Source organism: Nomia melanderi, chromosome 3 (assembly GCF_051020985.1).
Source record: "Nomia melanderi isolate GNS246 chromosome 3, iyNomMela1, whole genome shotgun sequence".
NCBI classification, from domain to species: domain Eukaryota; kingdom Metazoa; phylum Arthropoda; class Insecta; order Hymenoptera; family Halictidae; genus Nomia; species Nomia melanderi.
The window spans coordinates 6,183,402-6,202,064 of NC_135001.1; the positions used below are offsets into that span (position 1 = coordinate 6,183,402).

At 40.7% G+C, this 18,663-nt stretch overlaps 1 protein-coding gene across 10 annotated transcripts in view; it reads right to left on the bottom strand.

Annotated features, from left to right (window-relative positions):
* Rh50 (Rhesus blood group-associated glycoprotein Rh50) overlaps nucleotides 1-18,663 on the bottom strand; it is a 51,243-nt gene that overhangs the window by 16,807 nt on the left and 15,773 nt on the right. For 3 of the 10 annotated variants that reach the window (XM_031987921.2, XM_031987869.2, XM_031987877.2), the window contains exons 2-4: nucleotides 18,134-18,546; nucleotides 15,866-16,001; nucleotides 14,535-14,573 (exon numbers count right to left, since the gene is read on the bottom strand). In XM_031987921.2, coding sequence (XP_031843781.2) covers nucleotides 14,535-14,573; nucleotides 15,866-16,001; nucleotides 18,134-18,142 — 184 coding nt within the window. In that variant the 5' untranslated portion in view covers nucleotides 18,143-18,546. Of the gene's footprint in view, nucleotides 1-8,924; nucleotides 9,293-10,269; nucleotides 10,419-14,534; nucleotides 14,574-15,865; nucleotides 16,002-18,133; nucleotides 18,563-18,663 lie in introns of those variants that run through there. The other 7 variants (XM_031987959.2, XM_031987931.2, XM_031987939.2 and 4 more) reach the window with 4 other exon arrangements.

Sequence of the window (18,663 nt, forward strand, 5' to 3'; positions counted from 1 at the left end):
CACCGTCTAGACTTTAAAGAATTTATCTCCTCCCGCTACTTATGCGGTTATTAATGTCTCGAGTTAATATTGATCCAGCCATTGAAGCTTTGATCGCGACACTTAGCTTGGCGAGCATGTAATCGATCCTATCCCGTCCCGTCTCGCTTTCCAGCCGGTAAATTTTCATCCCTCCCATTAAGCGGGAATAAATCAACCCGTTGAGAGGGGTCTGGATTAAGACCAGACGCAGCGCCGTATAAAACACGTTCGTAAATCATTGGAAAACCGTCGGACGTCTTAGGTCACCAGCCATCTCTCGAAACAGATAATTCGCGGCGGGAGAGCTGGCCCCTCTCATCCATCACAAAGTGTCGCCGCCTCGCGATTCACGCGTGAATGCATAATAGCCCGTAGGAAATCTTGCTGATCCGGGTCAACGTTAACGCGCAAGAAAATTTCGTTCCTTGACGATGGCAAAAACAGAAAGGGGAAGGGCAACGTCGATAGAATTGATACTCTAGAGGTGTTAGATGGGACAGATTTTTCCTGCTCCAGAAAAAGAGCATTCTAACGAGCCCCGTGTTCGCTCGAATTGAGGCATCGTCGATAATAACACGGGGAAGGGTTGCACGTGTCGCGAGTAATGGTATCATGAAGATTCATTTTCTCGCGGATTGGTCATTTATTTTGGAATGTTTCGCTTGGTAGCTTTCGAGGAGAGAAATAGGACAGAGGATTTGTATATTGCGAAGTTGATCTGTTTATTATCGAACTCTGAGGAAACAGTTTAAGACGCTGACTGTCACATTGTCACTTGTCGAATGATTAGTTGCTAATACTAATATTAGCAATATAGAAATATCTATTATAAACTCCTAGTTCTAAAAAGATGGAAACCATGAGATGTATATTTTCCAGAACGATTGCTATTCTAATCATTTTCATTCAGTCACCACTTAATTTGACATAGAAAAATTACAAAGCCTTACGTATTATAATCTACGTTTCTTTCTCTCAAGTTACTCTCAAAAAACGTCCTCCTCGTCGCACCAGAAATTGTCGAATATTCCTAGTACCAGACTTTCGATTGCAAAGGGTTAAATATCTCGCATCTCACAGATCCAAGACAATTTTTGCCCAATACATCACCGAAAACATTAACTTCCAAATCCATGCAAAACACAGCTATACCTTCAAAACTCGGTTGACAAGAAACTCGAAATATTAATGATAAATATGATAGTTAACACTAAAACTATCAGACGGGTCAAAATGACCCATTCCAGGTTTCTCCTTCTTACAACCATGAAAAAGGTAATAGATGTTTCTCTGAGAAATGATCAAAGAAATTCGTTTAGCAATACGCAAACTGAGTTGTAAACCAATTAAAGTCTCGATAGGCACTATTGGAGTTTCTATAGAGGAATTTCAAACAGTCAATTGAACTTCTCGGTGGTTTAATATCAAAGATACTCGTTCGAAACGAATTATCACTGATAACAACGCGAAAAAGTGTTTTGCATGTCGCGAGTCGCGCTTCTTGAATATTTTTCTACCCGCGGATCGACAACTTATTCTAGCATATCCTCTGTGGTAGCCATGGATCAAAGGAAAAAGGGAAAAGGGGCCGCGTCTCGCAACGCTGATCTATTTATTTATCATAGGTATTGCGGGTAGCGCAGTCACCGGTATAATTTATATGCGGATAACCGATGATCCAGGAGTCAAGTCGAAATTCAAGTAGGTTGGGGCCACATATCATAACGTGGAAAGGCTTTCTTCGATCTTTCGTTGCGCCGCGGCGAGAACTCCGCATTCCCGTATCAATATCCACGCGTCGGGACCGATACCCAACGGAACCCGACACAGATGGAGGGCAAGGATTAAGAAGTTCCTGGGCATGCTTCGCGTAGACAGTTCGCGTTGCACCGGGATGAATATATACGGTTCGGAGGAAACGTAATGCATCCACAATTTCGATTTAAATAATGATGTTCCGGCCGGCGAGACGGAAAATAGGGGGGACGTCTCGCGTCCCATTGATTCGCCGAGACGATATCGCTTTTACATAAAAATTGCGACACGCCGCGATTGCATGAAATGAATCGAGCGCACTGCTGTGTTACTTGGCTCGGGGATCGAGAGCTGGTTGGATTATCGAGCTGTTAACAGGTTGAATGCTGGTTATGCGAAGAGAAATACGTGGTATTTGGGAAATGTAACATAAATGTCTAATTGAGTTGCGTTGTTACTCTTTCGACCTCTGTTTTGCTGAATGATATCGTGACATGTTCATGTTTTGTTATTTAACGATTTAGGAAGTTAGACCATTATCTTCTAGTTGAATGAATTCCAGTAATTTGTGTTAATTTCATCTTATTCAATGTGGAACGTGTTTGCGAATGGTTTTTAGAGTTTGTTTAGAATTTCAATAGCGACGGGTGTTTGTGAAACAAGTACAAATGTTATTGAAATAAAGTATTGTTTGTTTTTCTAGGGGCCACGCTTGAAATTGGATGAAATATAGTGCATTATTTTAGTCTTGTTATCTGTTGGTGTACGTGATAAAATAACGAGAACGCAGCCATTCTGAATCAGGTTTTTAATTAATGTTTAATGTCCTGGATGTATTTAATGTATATTCATATGGGTGAAGAATTGTTTGTTCTTCGTTGATTCATGTTACACCGGGTGCTGCAATTTTTATGCACGGTAATGCGGAATAAAAAGAGACATAAAACGACAACGTCGCATTGCTTCGAGAATAAAAATGGCGTCCGCTGTTGCACTGAAAACTTCATCTATCTACCATTGAGAATTACACTGTTGGCGGAAAGTTCCCGGCCACTTTTCCTGTTCCCAAGAATACGGGAAAATATTCATTGTTCATCTCTTTTTTATGATACTTGTCCCTGCTTTAAATCCTGTTTGCATTATCCGTAAATTGCATTGTTGATTGGGGATTGCGCGGAAAGTTGGATGACTCTCCTCGAACTCGAAGAATGAAGTCTCTGGAAGGTTTCGCAAAGTGTTGCGGAAGATATTTTCTATACAGGAATGAATAAACTAATTGAAGAATTCCTATAATATAAGACTGGAAAAACAGAGATTCATTTTTCAATGATAACAATCTTTAAATTTTCGAAATATCAATACATCAAGCTGTTACTAAATATCCAACAATGTTTTTTGTTGCCACAACTTCATAATTTTCAAATTGTTACAGATTTTTAAATATTCCAAAATTTCTGCTAATACTTTTGTAATACTTCCACATTTTCTGCTAAAAGAATGTAGATACTTCAAACTTTTGTGCTGAAAATATTTAAATACTTTAAAATAGTTAACGATGGACTCATCAATAAACAAATATCCAGATTCACATAAGAAATTTAAAAGATTAAAGAATTCAAAGTATAGCCGTAGAAATTATCGTAAACTACCCGCGGACAATTACTAGAACTCCATTTAAACGAAAGAAACTGATTTAACAAGAATCACGGTGAATAAATGAGGATCCACGTCCGATGTAGGAGAACAGATCGAGATACAGATAAAGTGGAGTCCAGGATCCATTTCCAGCTACACGTTTATACCGAAAGGCCAGCGTTCCGCTCGAAATTATTCGAGACGCGTCCATGTAATCTATTTATCACTTGAGGCATTGCTGTCCCCGTCGTGACTTTTATACCGGAGAGGCAAAATGGCGGGAGAATCGAAAGCGTTTTTCCCTGCCACCTTCAAACCTGGGCTTCTTATAAACATTTCCGAAGAAAACACAAAGTCGCGGTTCAAAGAAAACAGAAGACAGTTTTCTTGAATCGTATTCAAATCAAAATATCAAGCTCAAAACCGAAAGAAACATTCACTGTGATGCGATTCGATAATCGTTTCAAATGGCCAGAAAATAATTGACTATTAAATTAGTAAAAACTGAATAGCAATGAATCAAGAATTAATTAATTACCTAGTAATTAATAATAATTCGATTTTTCCTCGATGATCACCATAGTTGTAAATTAATTTATTCACAAAGAAGAAATAGTTCACCGACGTGCACATCCACGAAACTTTTAATTGTCAAACGACGTTTCGTTTTTCCCACGGCTTGTGTTCCCCGACAGGCACGCCGAAATTTGTCGCAAAGTATAATCCGGGCCGCAAGTTCGCAAAAGTTGGGGCGGGGATGCGTAGGGTATCGGAGTCGCTCGAGGGTTAGATTTTCCGCGTACCGTCTGAAAGTTTTCCGCGCAGAGCGGCCGAATTTTCCACGAGTTTCCCACCGTCGGTTATTCATTTTCCGTTTCACGCGCGGTATATCTGCTCTTAACAAGGCAATGAACGAATGTCTTTTGAAGTACCGAGGACGCAAAGGAAACCTTTAATGGAAGTTGTGAACGCGGAGCAAATCAAGTTACAAGGTTCAATTTAGAAGGTTTAATAGTTGATAATTTCAAGTGTATAATATTTAAATAACTATTATAACATTCTATAATAATATTTCACGAATTATTGAACACGTACTCAAACTAACGATTGAACTATAACAAAATATACACCTCTATTCCAAAAGAAATAAATAATAATTCTATATATTAAGAAATACAAATCACTCGATATGTTCCTGTATCACAGCTAAACGCAGTCAAAAAATTCTTCACTTCCCACCGTATTAAACAAATTCCAATTTGCCAGTGGAAACGTTCGAATGTTCGCATTACCGTGATACGTTGAGCAATATTAATTTTCCAGGTATGCTGGCCAGAATTCCTAACGCGACACACGCTGAACGAAAAACAAGGGGAAAAATGAAAAGCGCAATAGGGAAGGGGCAGACAGGGAGGGGAAGGAAACGGCACGACGATCTTCTATTTAGGTTTTATACCGTGTTTTCCTGCTAACCGCCGCATCTCCATGAGAAGGGAATTTTGTCCACGTCGCTTGAAAGGCTATTTCCATAAGAAAACACGTACACGCTGCCGGCTTTGCCGCGCTGGATCCCCGCTGAAATTTATAATCTTTGAAGAGCAACGAGATTACCTTACCAATTATGCTTCTGGCCCGAGCCGGTTTTGTAATCTACACAAAGTATCACTTTGAAATTCAGATTCCGCCGGTCTAAAGTGTTGACCACATGTTCATCTCTGTCGGCAGTTTCGGCCACGGAACTCCCAAGATACTGTGGAGTTCGCGCGCGGTCGTATCGCTAGGAGACGCCGCGCGCGCGGTTCGTTTACGCGTCCGATGCATGCCACGTTGTTATCACGCGCCCTCGTGAAACAGCGTTAACCGATGCTGATGAATAATATTCGGCCGTAAAAAAACGCGTGTAAGATAGCCTTAATGAAAGGAAAATTGGACTCTGGTCGTCTGCGTTTCGTCAATCGATGCCTTCTTAACGCTAGGTTTATCAGGTACGTCATTTTGCCTCGTATCAAACTTCGCGAGGGAAATTAGACACCGTTCACATTCTTTTTCTGCCACTTGTACTGACTTTTATCCATGTATCTCATAGTTTCATTTATAGGATCATCGTGTATAATTATTGTCGGTTTTTAAGATGTTTTTTGAAGAAAACGTGTGATCTTGTTTATAGATCCCATTGCCCCGTGCCGATAGTGTCAGGGTTTTTATATAGCCTCCAAATGAGGAACATCAGATTAAAAAGGGTTTTCTCAGAAAGAGACTGTGCGTTGTATGATTTGGTACATGAGAAAAGAAAGAATTCATTGTATTATTCTATTGTATAGTATCTAGATAAATTCAGTTAATAAAAGCTATTCGAAAACTGGAAAGAACAGCAGCGATATCCTGTGACGTTGTACGAGTCGAAGAAACTGTTAATCGAATTACGGTTTATCGAGAATTAGAAATCTTACCTTCGAAGGAGCTTTCAAGATAATTGATTTATGAAGTTTCTTTTGAATTGTGATGGGAGGGTTTCTAGAAGTTGTTTAAAAATATAGATCTATTACGATATGGGTGCTCGATAAAAATCGGTTGCCTTATTGTTTTAGGCTAGTTAGGAGGTTTATAATTGGAATACAGTCTCCGAGAACTCGGTAGTATCTTATTTAGCTATAAAAATAGTTAAGGCTCGAGGTATTTTATCGAAGAAAATGTTTTAAGTAGTTTCGCTGTGCCAGTGTTGCCGAACACGAACTCTAAATCAAACTCCACGCAATATTCGATTCCTCGGCTTTTCTCGTGCCGGAGCGAACAAGATTACTAATGCAAGGGCCACGGATCTTTATGCAAATACGTGTTTTTCAGAGCGAATCGATAAAAACGGGAATTAGATTGGAACTTTGCTGGCTGAATAAACATTTTTGTTAGGCAGAGGGGAATACTAAATTTTTATTCAGCTTCGTTCCAATTTGTGTTTTGCTCGGCCCGTAACAAAACTCCATTTAGATAACAGATGAAAGTAGAATAAATTAAACGAAATTTTACAAACCAAACAAACTAAATGTTTTTAGTATGAATCATCAAATTATATATTAACCCAATGAATTCAACTTGCCAATAATTTCAACGCTTTATCGACTCCACTAACAATCAATTTACACGCTGCAAGTGTCTATTTATAAAATCCTGTAACATTGAAATCGAAATGTCGAAGAATACCCGTTAGATTATTTGAATTTATTTTATTTCAAAGCAGTGCAACTTTAATAGGCTACCGATCGAAAAGCATTAACAATTGAAAAGCCCATCAGTAAGCTAACGATCAATGAGCATTGACGTCGAAAATCCTATTAACACTCTGCAGTCGAGTATTACCCTATTAGCTACAACAGGTTTACATATTCACGATAAAAACTTACAATCAAACATCTAAATTATATAAATAATTAAATCTCTCTCTAGATTTCCCCTATTTTCCCATAAAAATCGCCATCCAAACATCTCCAAAACGTTCAAAACTAACACCAAACACCAGTTTCATCTTTATTAACTCACACCCCCATGAACATCTAAAAATCCCAACCCTTCCACGGGAACAACAAACACCCTGACATCGACAAAACGTGCCATGCTAAAAATTCAGCAAAATTCGCAAATACTTAACACTAGATTTATAGACAATTCTTGGACAGTTTATTTTATTGTCTCCAGAAAGTTTGATGTTCGTCCGTTTAGATCTAGAAAATCAAATGCTTAAAAACGTATTGTCAGAAACCATAATCACGTAATTGAATCAATAAAAATCGACCCAAACATTTACGAAATTATACTTATAAAATTCAATATGACTCAAATTGACTTCCGTAAATCTAGCGTTAACCCACACCAGACATGAAATTCCAATTCCGTCTTTACATCCGCCCCTTGTAAACCTCTAAACAATCTAATACTTCCACGGAAACAACGGATAGTTTAAAAAACAGTAATCTAAGCCACGCTAAAAAATCCCAGCGAAGTGGCATACGGGTGTGGCCGAGCTCGCCAATTACCAGTGCAGAGACAGGCAATTCCGTAATAGTGAAGGTAATCATAGCCGAGAGGAGAACGGGACGCAAGACGATTCCCCGTAACACAATGCCCGGCCGTATCTCACAAAGAGGTTTCTGGTGTAGTGGCGCGACGTTAATATACGTACTTTATCCGACTCCATGGCGAAGTTAAGCCCACCCCAACCGACGTCGCCTCTTTGCATCGTGGTATAGGTACACGAGTTTCTCGGAATATTACACACGCGTCTCTCGTTATCTTTCAGGCGGCCCTCTAGCCTTCGAACCCCTCGCCTAGACCGTTCTCGGTCCCTGTTGCTTCGCCCTTTCCGCGATCCGTAGGGAGCAGGAGGGCCACACCGCGAGTTTCTGCTCGCGGATACGGCCGGCTTCCGGTTTTACGGTCGAACTTCGCGTATGTGGAAAGAAGCACGCTCCGCCATTTAAATCCTCGATGAGTAATTTGCCCGGAATGGGCGGCTCTCTTGCGCTCGGTGATACCGGCGCACCGAGGTATTCGCAGTTTAAGAGAGACGAATAAAAGTCGCTGACGGTTATTGTTTTACGGTTCGAGCCTTTTTGCTCGGTCCTTCCGTGGACTTTGATAGGGATTTTCGTGAAGCAGGATAGGTAACTGCGATCGAATGTGGTACCGACTGTGCGTAGGGTTATTCAAAGTTGAAGGATGTCTCGAGTTTTCGTTTGGGAATGGTAGAGAAAGTTTGATAGCGATGCCTTGTAATGGCACGTGGTCTTGAATTGCGTTGATTCTTGGGAGTTTCTTTTGACTGCTGTAGTTGTTTGAGTAACATTGGAATTAAGATTCTTGTTTATCAGAGTTATTATTAACCTTTGAATGAGAAGGTTAATCTTGAGAAGATCGTTGGGAACGGTACACGATAATCTGGTTCAAGAGGTTTAAAAAGTTCCAGAGAGCTGAAACCTAGAATGCAGCCAGCGCGCTTAAAAGACTGTTAATTATCCCAACAACAACTAGAAGCTACTGTAAACGATTAACATTCTCACCGCTCGGAAGCTCCATAAAACCCGAAATCCCTATAATTCGAGCAACATCCAACACTCCATTCCCCGCGAACACCCAATTATACACCTTAAGAGCTCCGTCCCCACCCACCAAACGGAGAGCACAAAAAAACAATATTCCACTACTGGTTCCGAGGATAATTTTCAGAAGAAACAAAAATTTCCAAACGATTAAAAAATCACGGCGAGCTACCGTTACAATGAACCCGTGTACTCTTTTGCCCCATTGTTTCTCATTTCGAGTGTCTCCGCGTCACCGGAAAGTTTGCCCGTTAAAACGCAAAGTACCCCTGCTGTCCCATTCCCTTGCACAGGGTAGAGACAAACGAGAGAAGCGGCGGGAAAAGGAACGGAGGGGTGGTCGGAAGGGCAGAAACGGAAGAAGAAGACGAATAAGGAGAAAAAGAGCGCGTCGGGTGAAAAAGAGCGACTCGGAGGACTTACGTGTGTACGTGACCGGCAAAGAGCTCGGTTTTCCATTTAGATGAGGCGAGGCGCTGTTCTGCCTGTTACCGGCGTCCGCCTCGGGGGCGTAATCGAACGTCGCCAAAAAACCACAGACGAGGAACCCCTCGATAAAGAGAAGCACGATCGCGTGCGATAGGCTGTCGGTAGTCGTCATCTCTTCCGGCGACGCTTTCTTCCCCCCACGAAGCTGCAGCCGAATCGGAGCGGGAACAACCGTTCCAGGGCTGTCGGAAAATTACCTGGTCGGCCTGGTACCCGAGGGTGACTTTGCCCGCTCCACCGGAACCGTGGGCCCTTTCCTCCCTCTCACCTGATCGTCTCCATCCGGCCACTCCCGGCGAATTCTATAAACGTGCCGATCGTTTCTTCTCAACCGCTACGGTTCCCCGGTGTATTATGTACGAGAAATCGACGATTTCGTTAGCCAAAGTTCGCCACCCCTTTTCCGCGGCCCTGACTAGGTCTTTCGTTCAATTAAATTTGAATCGCGAGTAACCACGGATCTGAGTTCAAGTTTTAACACTAGAACTACCGATCACTTAAACTGACTTTTACAAATTTCTTTATGAAAACCATAAGCGTGCGATTAAAGAGATTTCTATTGAGTTGCATTCCAGTTTTACTATTACCGAATTAGTTAATAATTTTTCGTAGAAGTATTTGTACCTTTTCAGTAATTGAAAAAGAAGAAATCAGAAATAAGTTATTCTGAACCGTCTGGTAGTTTTAGTGTTAATCGAGAAGATTTTCTGATGAAAGCATTGAAATTTTGTTATTTAATGTTGGGAGATGAAGTTTCGAATTCAGAAAATTCGGGGATGATTTTGTTGCTGGTGATGAATAGATAGTCGGTGATGGTTTGTAGAGTATATTACTGATTCGAGCAATCGATGTTCGAACAAAGCGTGGTGTTTTCACGAGTTCGGGACATAGAGCAGCGAACCTTTGGAAGAGAAATGCAGATGGCAGAGCGGCATTTAGAAATAATTCAAATGGCAAACTTTGCAGTAAAGTCACCTTCTTCGCACTAGAAACGCGTCAAACTCAAAGATAACGTACAGGAAATGGGACAAAATTTCGGATAATCATTAATGAAAGACACCTAAAATTAGAAACAATTCTCGGTTCAACATTCTTTTAACAAGGAATCTATCTTCCGTTCCAAGTTTGCACGCTCGAGTAATCCTTCCCTCTTAAATCTTTCAAACACCAATTCACCATCACAGCGAACGCAAACGAAATGTATAACAATCTACACAAGTATCTCGACACCATGGACAATTACAACTATCACAGTACTAAGAGGACGAAAATAAACTACCTTTTCTCGTTAATATATCCCGGAATCGTTTAACAGGCACTTCGCAGCGTGGAAGAAGGAAACTCCCAGGTAACCGACGTACCTCAGGTTCCCTCGGTGTTTATTGGAATTCGATCTCGTAACTCGCACGATACTCGATCCGCAGTGTCGACGATCGACAAGCTTTTGAATCACGGAGAGCACCACGACTACACGGGCAAAGGGAGGAGGAGAGGAGAGGAGCGCTCTTTTGAATACTCGATAAAGATCAGTGCCATCTCTTTGAAAAAGGAAGAGAGGTCAGGCCAGCGAGTTCACGACTGCCTCCCCCTCCCCGCGCCCCTCACGCCGTGGCACCATTACGAACGTATGTTTCGACGATCGGGGGAACATTCTAATGAATTTCATTCACGCCGCTCAAACCGCTCCGGGAAAAAGGAGGGGCGGGGCCGCTTACTTCGTTTCCGTTTGAAACGTCTGAAGCGACTGGTTTAACAAACAATACGACGATCCGATTGATATATTCCTTTGACCGTTTCGCGACGGAACGATTGGATCAATCGGCGCGGATGTATCGCGAGCAGTATAAAAAAGATATCGGTGGAACCCCTTTTACTACTTGATGCTGGTATTTCATTTGTACTGTCCTCTTTTACGTCCTTCTTCGAGGGACAGCAGCGTTTTGTGTCTCGCAGGCTTGTGCTTCGAATAAGTTAACGTTCCCTGTAATAATGTTATCCTACGTACTTCTTTGTCCCCTACTCTTTTTTTTCTCGAGCGAGGTTGGTATTCTTTCTGTGCAATGAAAACGCAGGTTTCGCAACATCCGCGGACTGAATAAACGGGTAGAACTCGGGAGAAATTTCTTGGATAAACATGTGAAGTTGTCGGTGGGGAATAAGGAATATATGAAAGATTCGAGACTTTGAGACGTCGAGTGGTGGTCAAGTGGCGAAACTGGAGAAGAATGTATGCAACTGACTCTAGGGTAGTTGACTATTGATTCTAAATGAAAATCGAATGTCATCCAACTTTGTCTTCGCACAGATTCTACAGCAGAAATCCTCCGGTAATAGATAAATCGATTGAACAACCCTTATTAGAAATAATTTTCCTTCTAAACGTACTTTGGATACTGTACAGAACTAAATGAAACCGCATTATTACGAACTGTTTTTCCATAAACTCTTTTAAAGTACAATTACTACCATCTACTATACACAACAAATATTTGACACCTACAGCCAACATCTTCGTCAACTTGTTAACCAAAGATTCGTTTCAACTTAGAGGTACTACGTAGGTTATTGCAAAAGTTTCGAAATATAAGAATAGTCACAAATAAATTTGAATAAATGATTTTACTATTTCCCAAGATATTCTCCTCCAACATTAACACGTTGACTGCCACGAGAATTTCTAGCGTTTCGAATAGTAATACTTATTCTTCAATAACAAATTTTCAAATGATATTAAAAATAATTATTAATGATTTAGTATTACAGTAGTCACATTACACTACAATCTAGCTACTTATATTACTAAATATTTTCATTTAAAATCAAGATTTTTATTGTAATTGTTCTTCAGCAATTCGGAAGATTTGGTCATCGGTGACCACCGTGGCAAAATGTTGATACACTTGCCATTGTCAGCACTTAAACTTATATGAAGATTTACGAAAGTAACGAACAACTGAATGACATCAAATCCCCGAAACTTCAGCGGTAACCTGCGTGCAGCGAATTGTCCGTGACAGAAACACGTGGTTTGGCCATGTTCGGAAAAAAGAGCCACGTGGGAGCCGCTCCATTGGGAACGCCGGAAGTGGCGGGCGAGCGAGCAGGTTCCCGAGGGCCGAGGGCTGGCAACGTCACGCGTTTCGCATGATACGGCTGTTAATCTCCCCACTGCGCTGCCGCTGCTGCCGGAACACCGAAATTCACGTTTTACGCGTCCCGGTGAGCGGGTCGCGGGCGAAGGAGCTTTCGCGACCCCGGAAAGTTCAGCGCGGCGCTGTTCTTCGCCGGATAATGACGGCGCGGAAACGCGCCCCGCTCACCCGGCGCTGTTAACTCGAAGCGCCGCTTACATTTCGGTACGCAGGTTCGAACTAAACGCCGCCGACGATCGCGTACCCGCTAACACTATTATTTCATGAGCTAACTGTCCCCCCCACCCCCTATCCGTGTTATAAACCCCGGAAAGAGTGAGGGGTGAGCTTCTCTAGCTCACTAGCTACTGAGTATTAACCATTCTCGGATGAATTGTGGAACTTCCTTATGAAGAATTATGTTCATAGTAATTTTTAGGATCTTCTGGCTCGTGGCTTTAGTAGATTGAACTTTCCACTGTCTTCTATAGTTCAACTTTTGACCGTTTGCAGGCAATTTTTCAAATTCTTAGTAGTTCTTTTTATTAGAGATTGAATGTGTCGGGTTTTTGAATACTCGAGAGAAGGGAGTCACTTGTTTTTTCGTTATTCGAGTAGTCAAATGATTGAACATCATGGCAGAATTCGATTTAAAATTAAAAATGTTTTCATGTATCATTTGGAATATTCGAAGAAAGTTATGCTGCTTTGTGTACCTTTGTGTGTCTGCCTGTTATTGTTTATCTGTCTATCTTTAGGTACTGAGATGTCCATTCGTTCTTTGTCGTACGATTCCTTCCGCAACTATCAAAATGAGAAACCTTATTTAATTCATTAAAGACATTTGTCTAATTATCTCGGTTACCGTTAGAAACGAATAAAGTAACCACACGAGCTCCTTAAAAGGGAACCATCCTCCATTGTTCCCGCGAAGAACTGTAAATTCAAGTGTACACGTTCTCGACAGCAAACATCCTAATTAAATAGCTCGGAAACAAAGTCATTTAGGAAATGTACTGCAAGTTTAATTAAAATCTTCTTTGGTCACAATGCGCGCCGGGGTTTGAAGGGTTTTTAATTAAAGAAACAGGGACCGGTCGCGAGGAGGTGACGGATAAATGTTGAATGGGTCCGGTTTTCCAATTACTCCGAACGGATTTCGCTAATTCGAACAGTGATTTTTGCCCGATGCCGGTTTTAATTTCGCGCCAACTGCTCCGGGGCCGACGTCCACGGCCGCTAACGAGGTTTCAACGAAATTAATAATAGTTATTAACCGCCGTAATAACATGACGTTAACTCAAGTCCCTCAAGGCGACAAAGTAAATGCACGAATTCATGCGGATTATTCGACAGGCGTTGAACAAACGTTTCCAGCTGGTCAAAGAGTAAATTAAATTAATGGACCCGTCCAAACGCGGAAAAGTAACACTATGTAGAATTCGCCGTTAAGCAGCGAGTCCCTTTCATGTCGGTGACGTGCAGATGTTAGTCACATTCTTTTCCTCACTGCCGGGAGGAACGAGGAGGGCAACGCTAGAGGGAACAACTTGATTCGTTCGAAGCGAATCCTCGAACAGCTATGAAATTAATGTATTAAAAGGACAAAAGTTCCTCTACGCGGAAATGAGTGCCCAGATGAATCCACGGCGAACAGCTTCCCCGGGAAGTTTAATTAACGGTCGCCTTTTCTTTGATCAAAAATTCTTAAATAATCATTTATTCCTGCGAGCTTTCGAAATTAATGTCCCATTTTTGGAGGATCCCCGCAGGAAGCAGCTTCCATTTAAACTTCCCTGCCTCGTCGGCGAAGTAATCCTTCAAGAGTTTCACCGTTAACGCCGCGACATCGGGTCCGTTTAATAAAATGCGAGAAACCCGAGAAACGAAATTACTTCCCGACAGAATATCGAGAGCAGAACGAACTATTGTTACAAGCAAAGTCGAACAGTGTTCATATTAAAGTGACAGAAACAATGTTTTACCATACGTTGCAGGAGAGTTGGCAATAATATGAAATACGCGTCAGTTTTCATCTGTTCTCATCTGATTTTCAATACTACTTTACTATTCGTCGATGTGATTACACGTGATCAATGAAAACTATAAACAAAGCACACAGCGACTGACCCATATAACCTCTATGTCGACCCGACTGCCAACTCTGGTTCAACGGACGGTACGTTCTACGTATTCATCTTGGAGAACGCGAACAAACGGGATTAACCGCGCTCCCAGCGCGGAGCATCGCGCAAAAGAGAAGCCTGTGTGAATCCTGCGGGAACGGAATCCTCGATTTTGTTTCCCATTTTATTTTCCCGTTTTTTCGGCGTGTAACTCCGTGGAGAATCCCGACCACTCATTTCTCGCAGGCCGAATATAAATACGGGATTAAGTAATTCGATTTACTCACTCGGATAAATTCGCAGCGGGTCCTCTTCCTCGTGGTTACCTGAAAGTTTAATTACTCCGTCATACGGAGCCGCTGGAATATTTTATGAAATCTGCCGCGCTTCTGAGAGAAACGTCTCCGCGACACGACGCAACGTCTCCGCGCCTCGCGAAGTAACCATTCCGTTGCTTCGAGTGGAAACAGTAAAACACGGAAGGAGACCCTTCGGCCGGACTACGGATTCGCCGGACAAAAGGAGAACGCGAGTGGATTCGTTTTTTTTATTGGCGTGTAAGGCACTCTAGGTGTGTTGTAACTTGTACTGAACACGAGCGGAAAAAGAGAAGGATGACGGAGGAAGGTTTTCTGCCTCGGTAGATCGTGTTGTTTACTTTTCTTGTTGGGAAAGAGGACGTGCCGGTGCTGTATCGATTATTAGTGGAAAGATGAATGAACAGTATTCATTGTTAATCCAGGGTAGGTACGTTTTATCGATACAGAATGATTGATGCATTACTAACCCTTTGCACTCGGAAGTTCTTTCCTAGAAATACGCAACATTTTTCAATATGATAATATAAACGACATTCTTCGAAACTAACAAATGAGAAAACATATATAAATTAAGAAACAAAGCTATTTTATTTCAAGATTTTACATATCGATGCATTATACAGAGCATAATATCATGTATAAGATGATAGTTTTGCTATATAGAATCTAGTGGTGGCTGAGAGTCACCTTTTGAGCGCAAAGGGTTAAGACACAGGGAGAATTAAGGAAGACGGATGTAAAGTATTGATTATTGTTGTGTAGATTTAAGGGCATTTGTTTCTGTTCATTGGGATTATTCGAGATTAATAGTGTTTTCTATGTTTTCATTGGAAGACATTGCAAAGTACTAACGGTCGAGAAACGAATTTTATTCTGAGATAAATTAAAAGCATGAGAAGTATACATTTTCTGAAGTGAATAAACATTTTGAAATAAATTAGCTGTATGATACCTCTATGGATTTGTGAAACTATCAAAAAGTTGAGATCATTGGTATTTTAACCACTTAAGGCTGGAGAACAGAAAATTCATATGAAATTTCGTAGATCGTCAGGTTTGACTGGTCGAAAAGTTTGATCATCACAAAAGAATTCATTATTTTCATGTTTCCCATAATATCATGGAAGCTTTAAAGAAATAAATGTGTAATGTGCTGGCAATATAATTTCCGAAGTGACATCGGTCGGCAAATGTTTGACGATAAGAGGACCGCTGCAGATAGTGATCAGTTACGTCATTGCATAACTTGTGAACACGCGGGAGAGATCAGCTGTGCACGCGCGTAAATGGACACTGACCTGCGTAATTTTTCAGCAACTTAGCGTTCGCCTCCGGACCATATGTCATCAGCGCGCCCATTAGCACAATTAGGACGACTTGGACGAAGAACAGCAGGCATACTTGCTGCTTCCCGCTCACCGTAGAGAACATTCCCTGTTTTCGAAAAAAAGGTAAAAAATATAGTAACAAGGAAATAGATAAAAAATAATCAATCCATTAGAATTAATTGCTTTTGTCGATTCAATCCTAATAGCATAGATAGAACAATATGCATTACATAGATTGTTTAAGATATATTAATATACATGAAAATTATAACGCCAGAAGGTAAAGTAAATTATATGATTTTGATTAGCAACATAATGGAAAGGAATGTATAACAATATTCGTGGAAGAAAGACTTTCTAAGTTAAATATTCATTTCGTAATTATTATGTTATTGTGTCATGACATTATAATTTTTGTATGAAATTATATTATTTTGATAAACATGTATAAATATATCTAACATGACGTGTTAGAGGAATATGAGTTGACTAATAACTTAGCAATCCAATAATTGCCGTGGAACGATAAATAGAACAGCCGTTACAGGCACTGCAATTAGTAAAATATGCAGTGGTTTTTAGTATTCATAGCAAACAGATTCTAATGATTTCATGCGGTTGAAGCTGGCCGAGGTTTCTTTAATGAAATCTCAATAATCCATTAATCGCTTATAGAGATAATATTTGCGAAGCAAACTGCGTGCTGAAACGATAGATGGGTTATTCGGTATAATGAGACCGCAGAGTAGGAAAGCTGGAATTTCAGTCGCCCCTGATCGTGTTACAACCATGCGATTTTATAGTTTCATCTCTGATATCATTAACGAAATTCCACGGAATTTGACATTTACTCTAAATAATATTTAAACGAATAAATTATTCATAAATCTGAAGCAACAATAAAAAACACAATTCCTTACAATACTCGCACATTGTTCCCTGTCATGTCATCAAGTTCAATTCAACAAATTAAAGGACAAATTTACTAAAACCAACAATTTAAACAATAAAAATCCTCGACTAATCCCTATCAATTCACATATTTCCCGAAATAATTCAATTAACCTCTCAACCACTATCCTCCCACTCGGAAAACAAAATCCCATTTCCTCATTTCAAATACAGCGCCAGAATATGATAATTTCAAATAATCATAATCTAAAGCAACAAATTTACCACGTATTCCGCACGATCTCCTTAAATGAAATATTCACGAGCATAAGTCAACGTTACCCCCAGGCTGTTCGAATAATTTCTTCCCGCACTGATCGTTAACATTAAAACTACAACAGTCCAATCGCCTTTTCCTATTTTTTTTATAGAAACGCTAGAAGCGCATCTATCGAGATATTGACTGGCTAATAATTCAGCTTACGTATTACGAAAACAATTTCTTTAATCATTTCTCACAGACTAATTCGTTATCATATACGATATTTGAAAAATAACAAATCAGAAACTGGTTATTTTGGCTCGTCGCACACTGCGGCCGCCTATGGACAAAACTTCAAAATTCGACTATTCAAATAACGAAAATTGAAGGTTACGAATATATCACCAAGCAGTCGCTACTACAAAGTGACTTTCATTTTAAAAATATAAATTTTATGCAAATAAATTCTCTTTCTCTATTTATATAACGTTTGAATCGAACCGCAAAATATCCATTGTCATTGAACAAATTTCACAATATCCCCATGATGTAAAAAAAATATAACTATAATTTCGTCTGAAGCATTTCTTTGTATCACTCACACTTTTTAACCCCTTGCGTTACAATAACGTGTCAGACTTGTGGCGAAGACTTTAAACAGAATCAAACAAGAAGGAACGTTCCTCGATTCTTTTGAATTCAAATGCAATATTATCCTTCTGTTAGCAATTTTTATACATCGGAATAAAGATTGGTATATGATATATTGTCATTTCATTCTTTTCCTTAATAAATTATTAATGACAAAGTAGTCGTATCATGGTTAAGAAATGAATCGTAGGGCAACGGGTTCAGTTATCGAGTTCCGTTCAGAAAACGGCCATTTGGTTGCATTGTGCGTCGGCAGCGATCGAACTTTCGCCGGAAAAATGGGGGACGAAGAAGAAAAATGCATCGAAAAGTTAACAGCGAATTCCACTGACATGCAGACGAGGCGATGAAAAACGTGCGGCGAAAATCTGAGCGGCGCTGTTAAACTTTCCGCGCGGCGATTGTCATCGCGCATGACATCGGCAGCGTAATACCTTTCCCATTTTGATTTGGACACCCTTATTTCCTCGGCCCGCAGAAGCTCGTCTGTCCTCACTGGCTGTCGATCATTTCATCCGAGCGTTCGGACACGCGCACAGACACACGTACGGGCGTACAGATTCACATTCGTGCGGGCTTTTTATTGTTTCCCGATTTAGTTTCGCGGACGGGACTCTTCGTGAATGACACTGGCCAAGAGTGCCGAGCGGACTCCGCTTCTGAACGGGGGTACCCTTAATTCGAACAATGATGACCGCTGACCGGGCCGGGACGTAGATCGACGGGACGATCGACTGCGGCAATGATTGCCGACGCGGAATTGCGTCGGACGTTCGATTCTTCGGTTGTCGAATGAATTTTTTGTCCTTTTCAGCCTTTCGATGCTGCGGCAACAATTTACAAGTGTCTGCGATTTGAAATTTCTAATTGGACTTTGACGCGTTAACATTCAAATTTTTGACATTTCGTACAATTTTATATAATTCTTTGTAAGTTTTACAAGTTTTATGTACAGTTTTGTGTA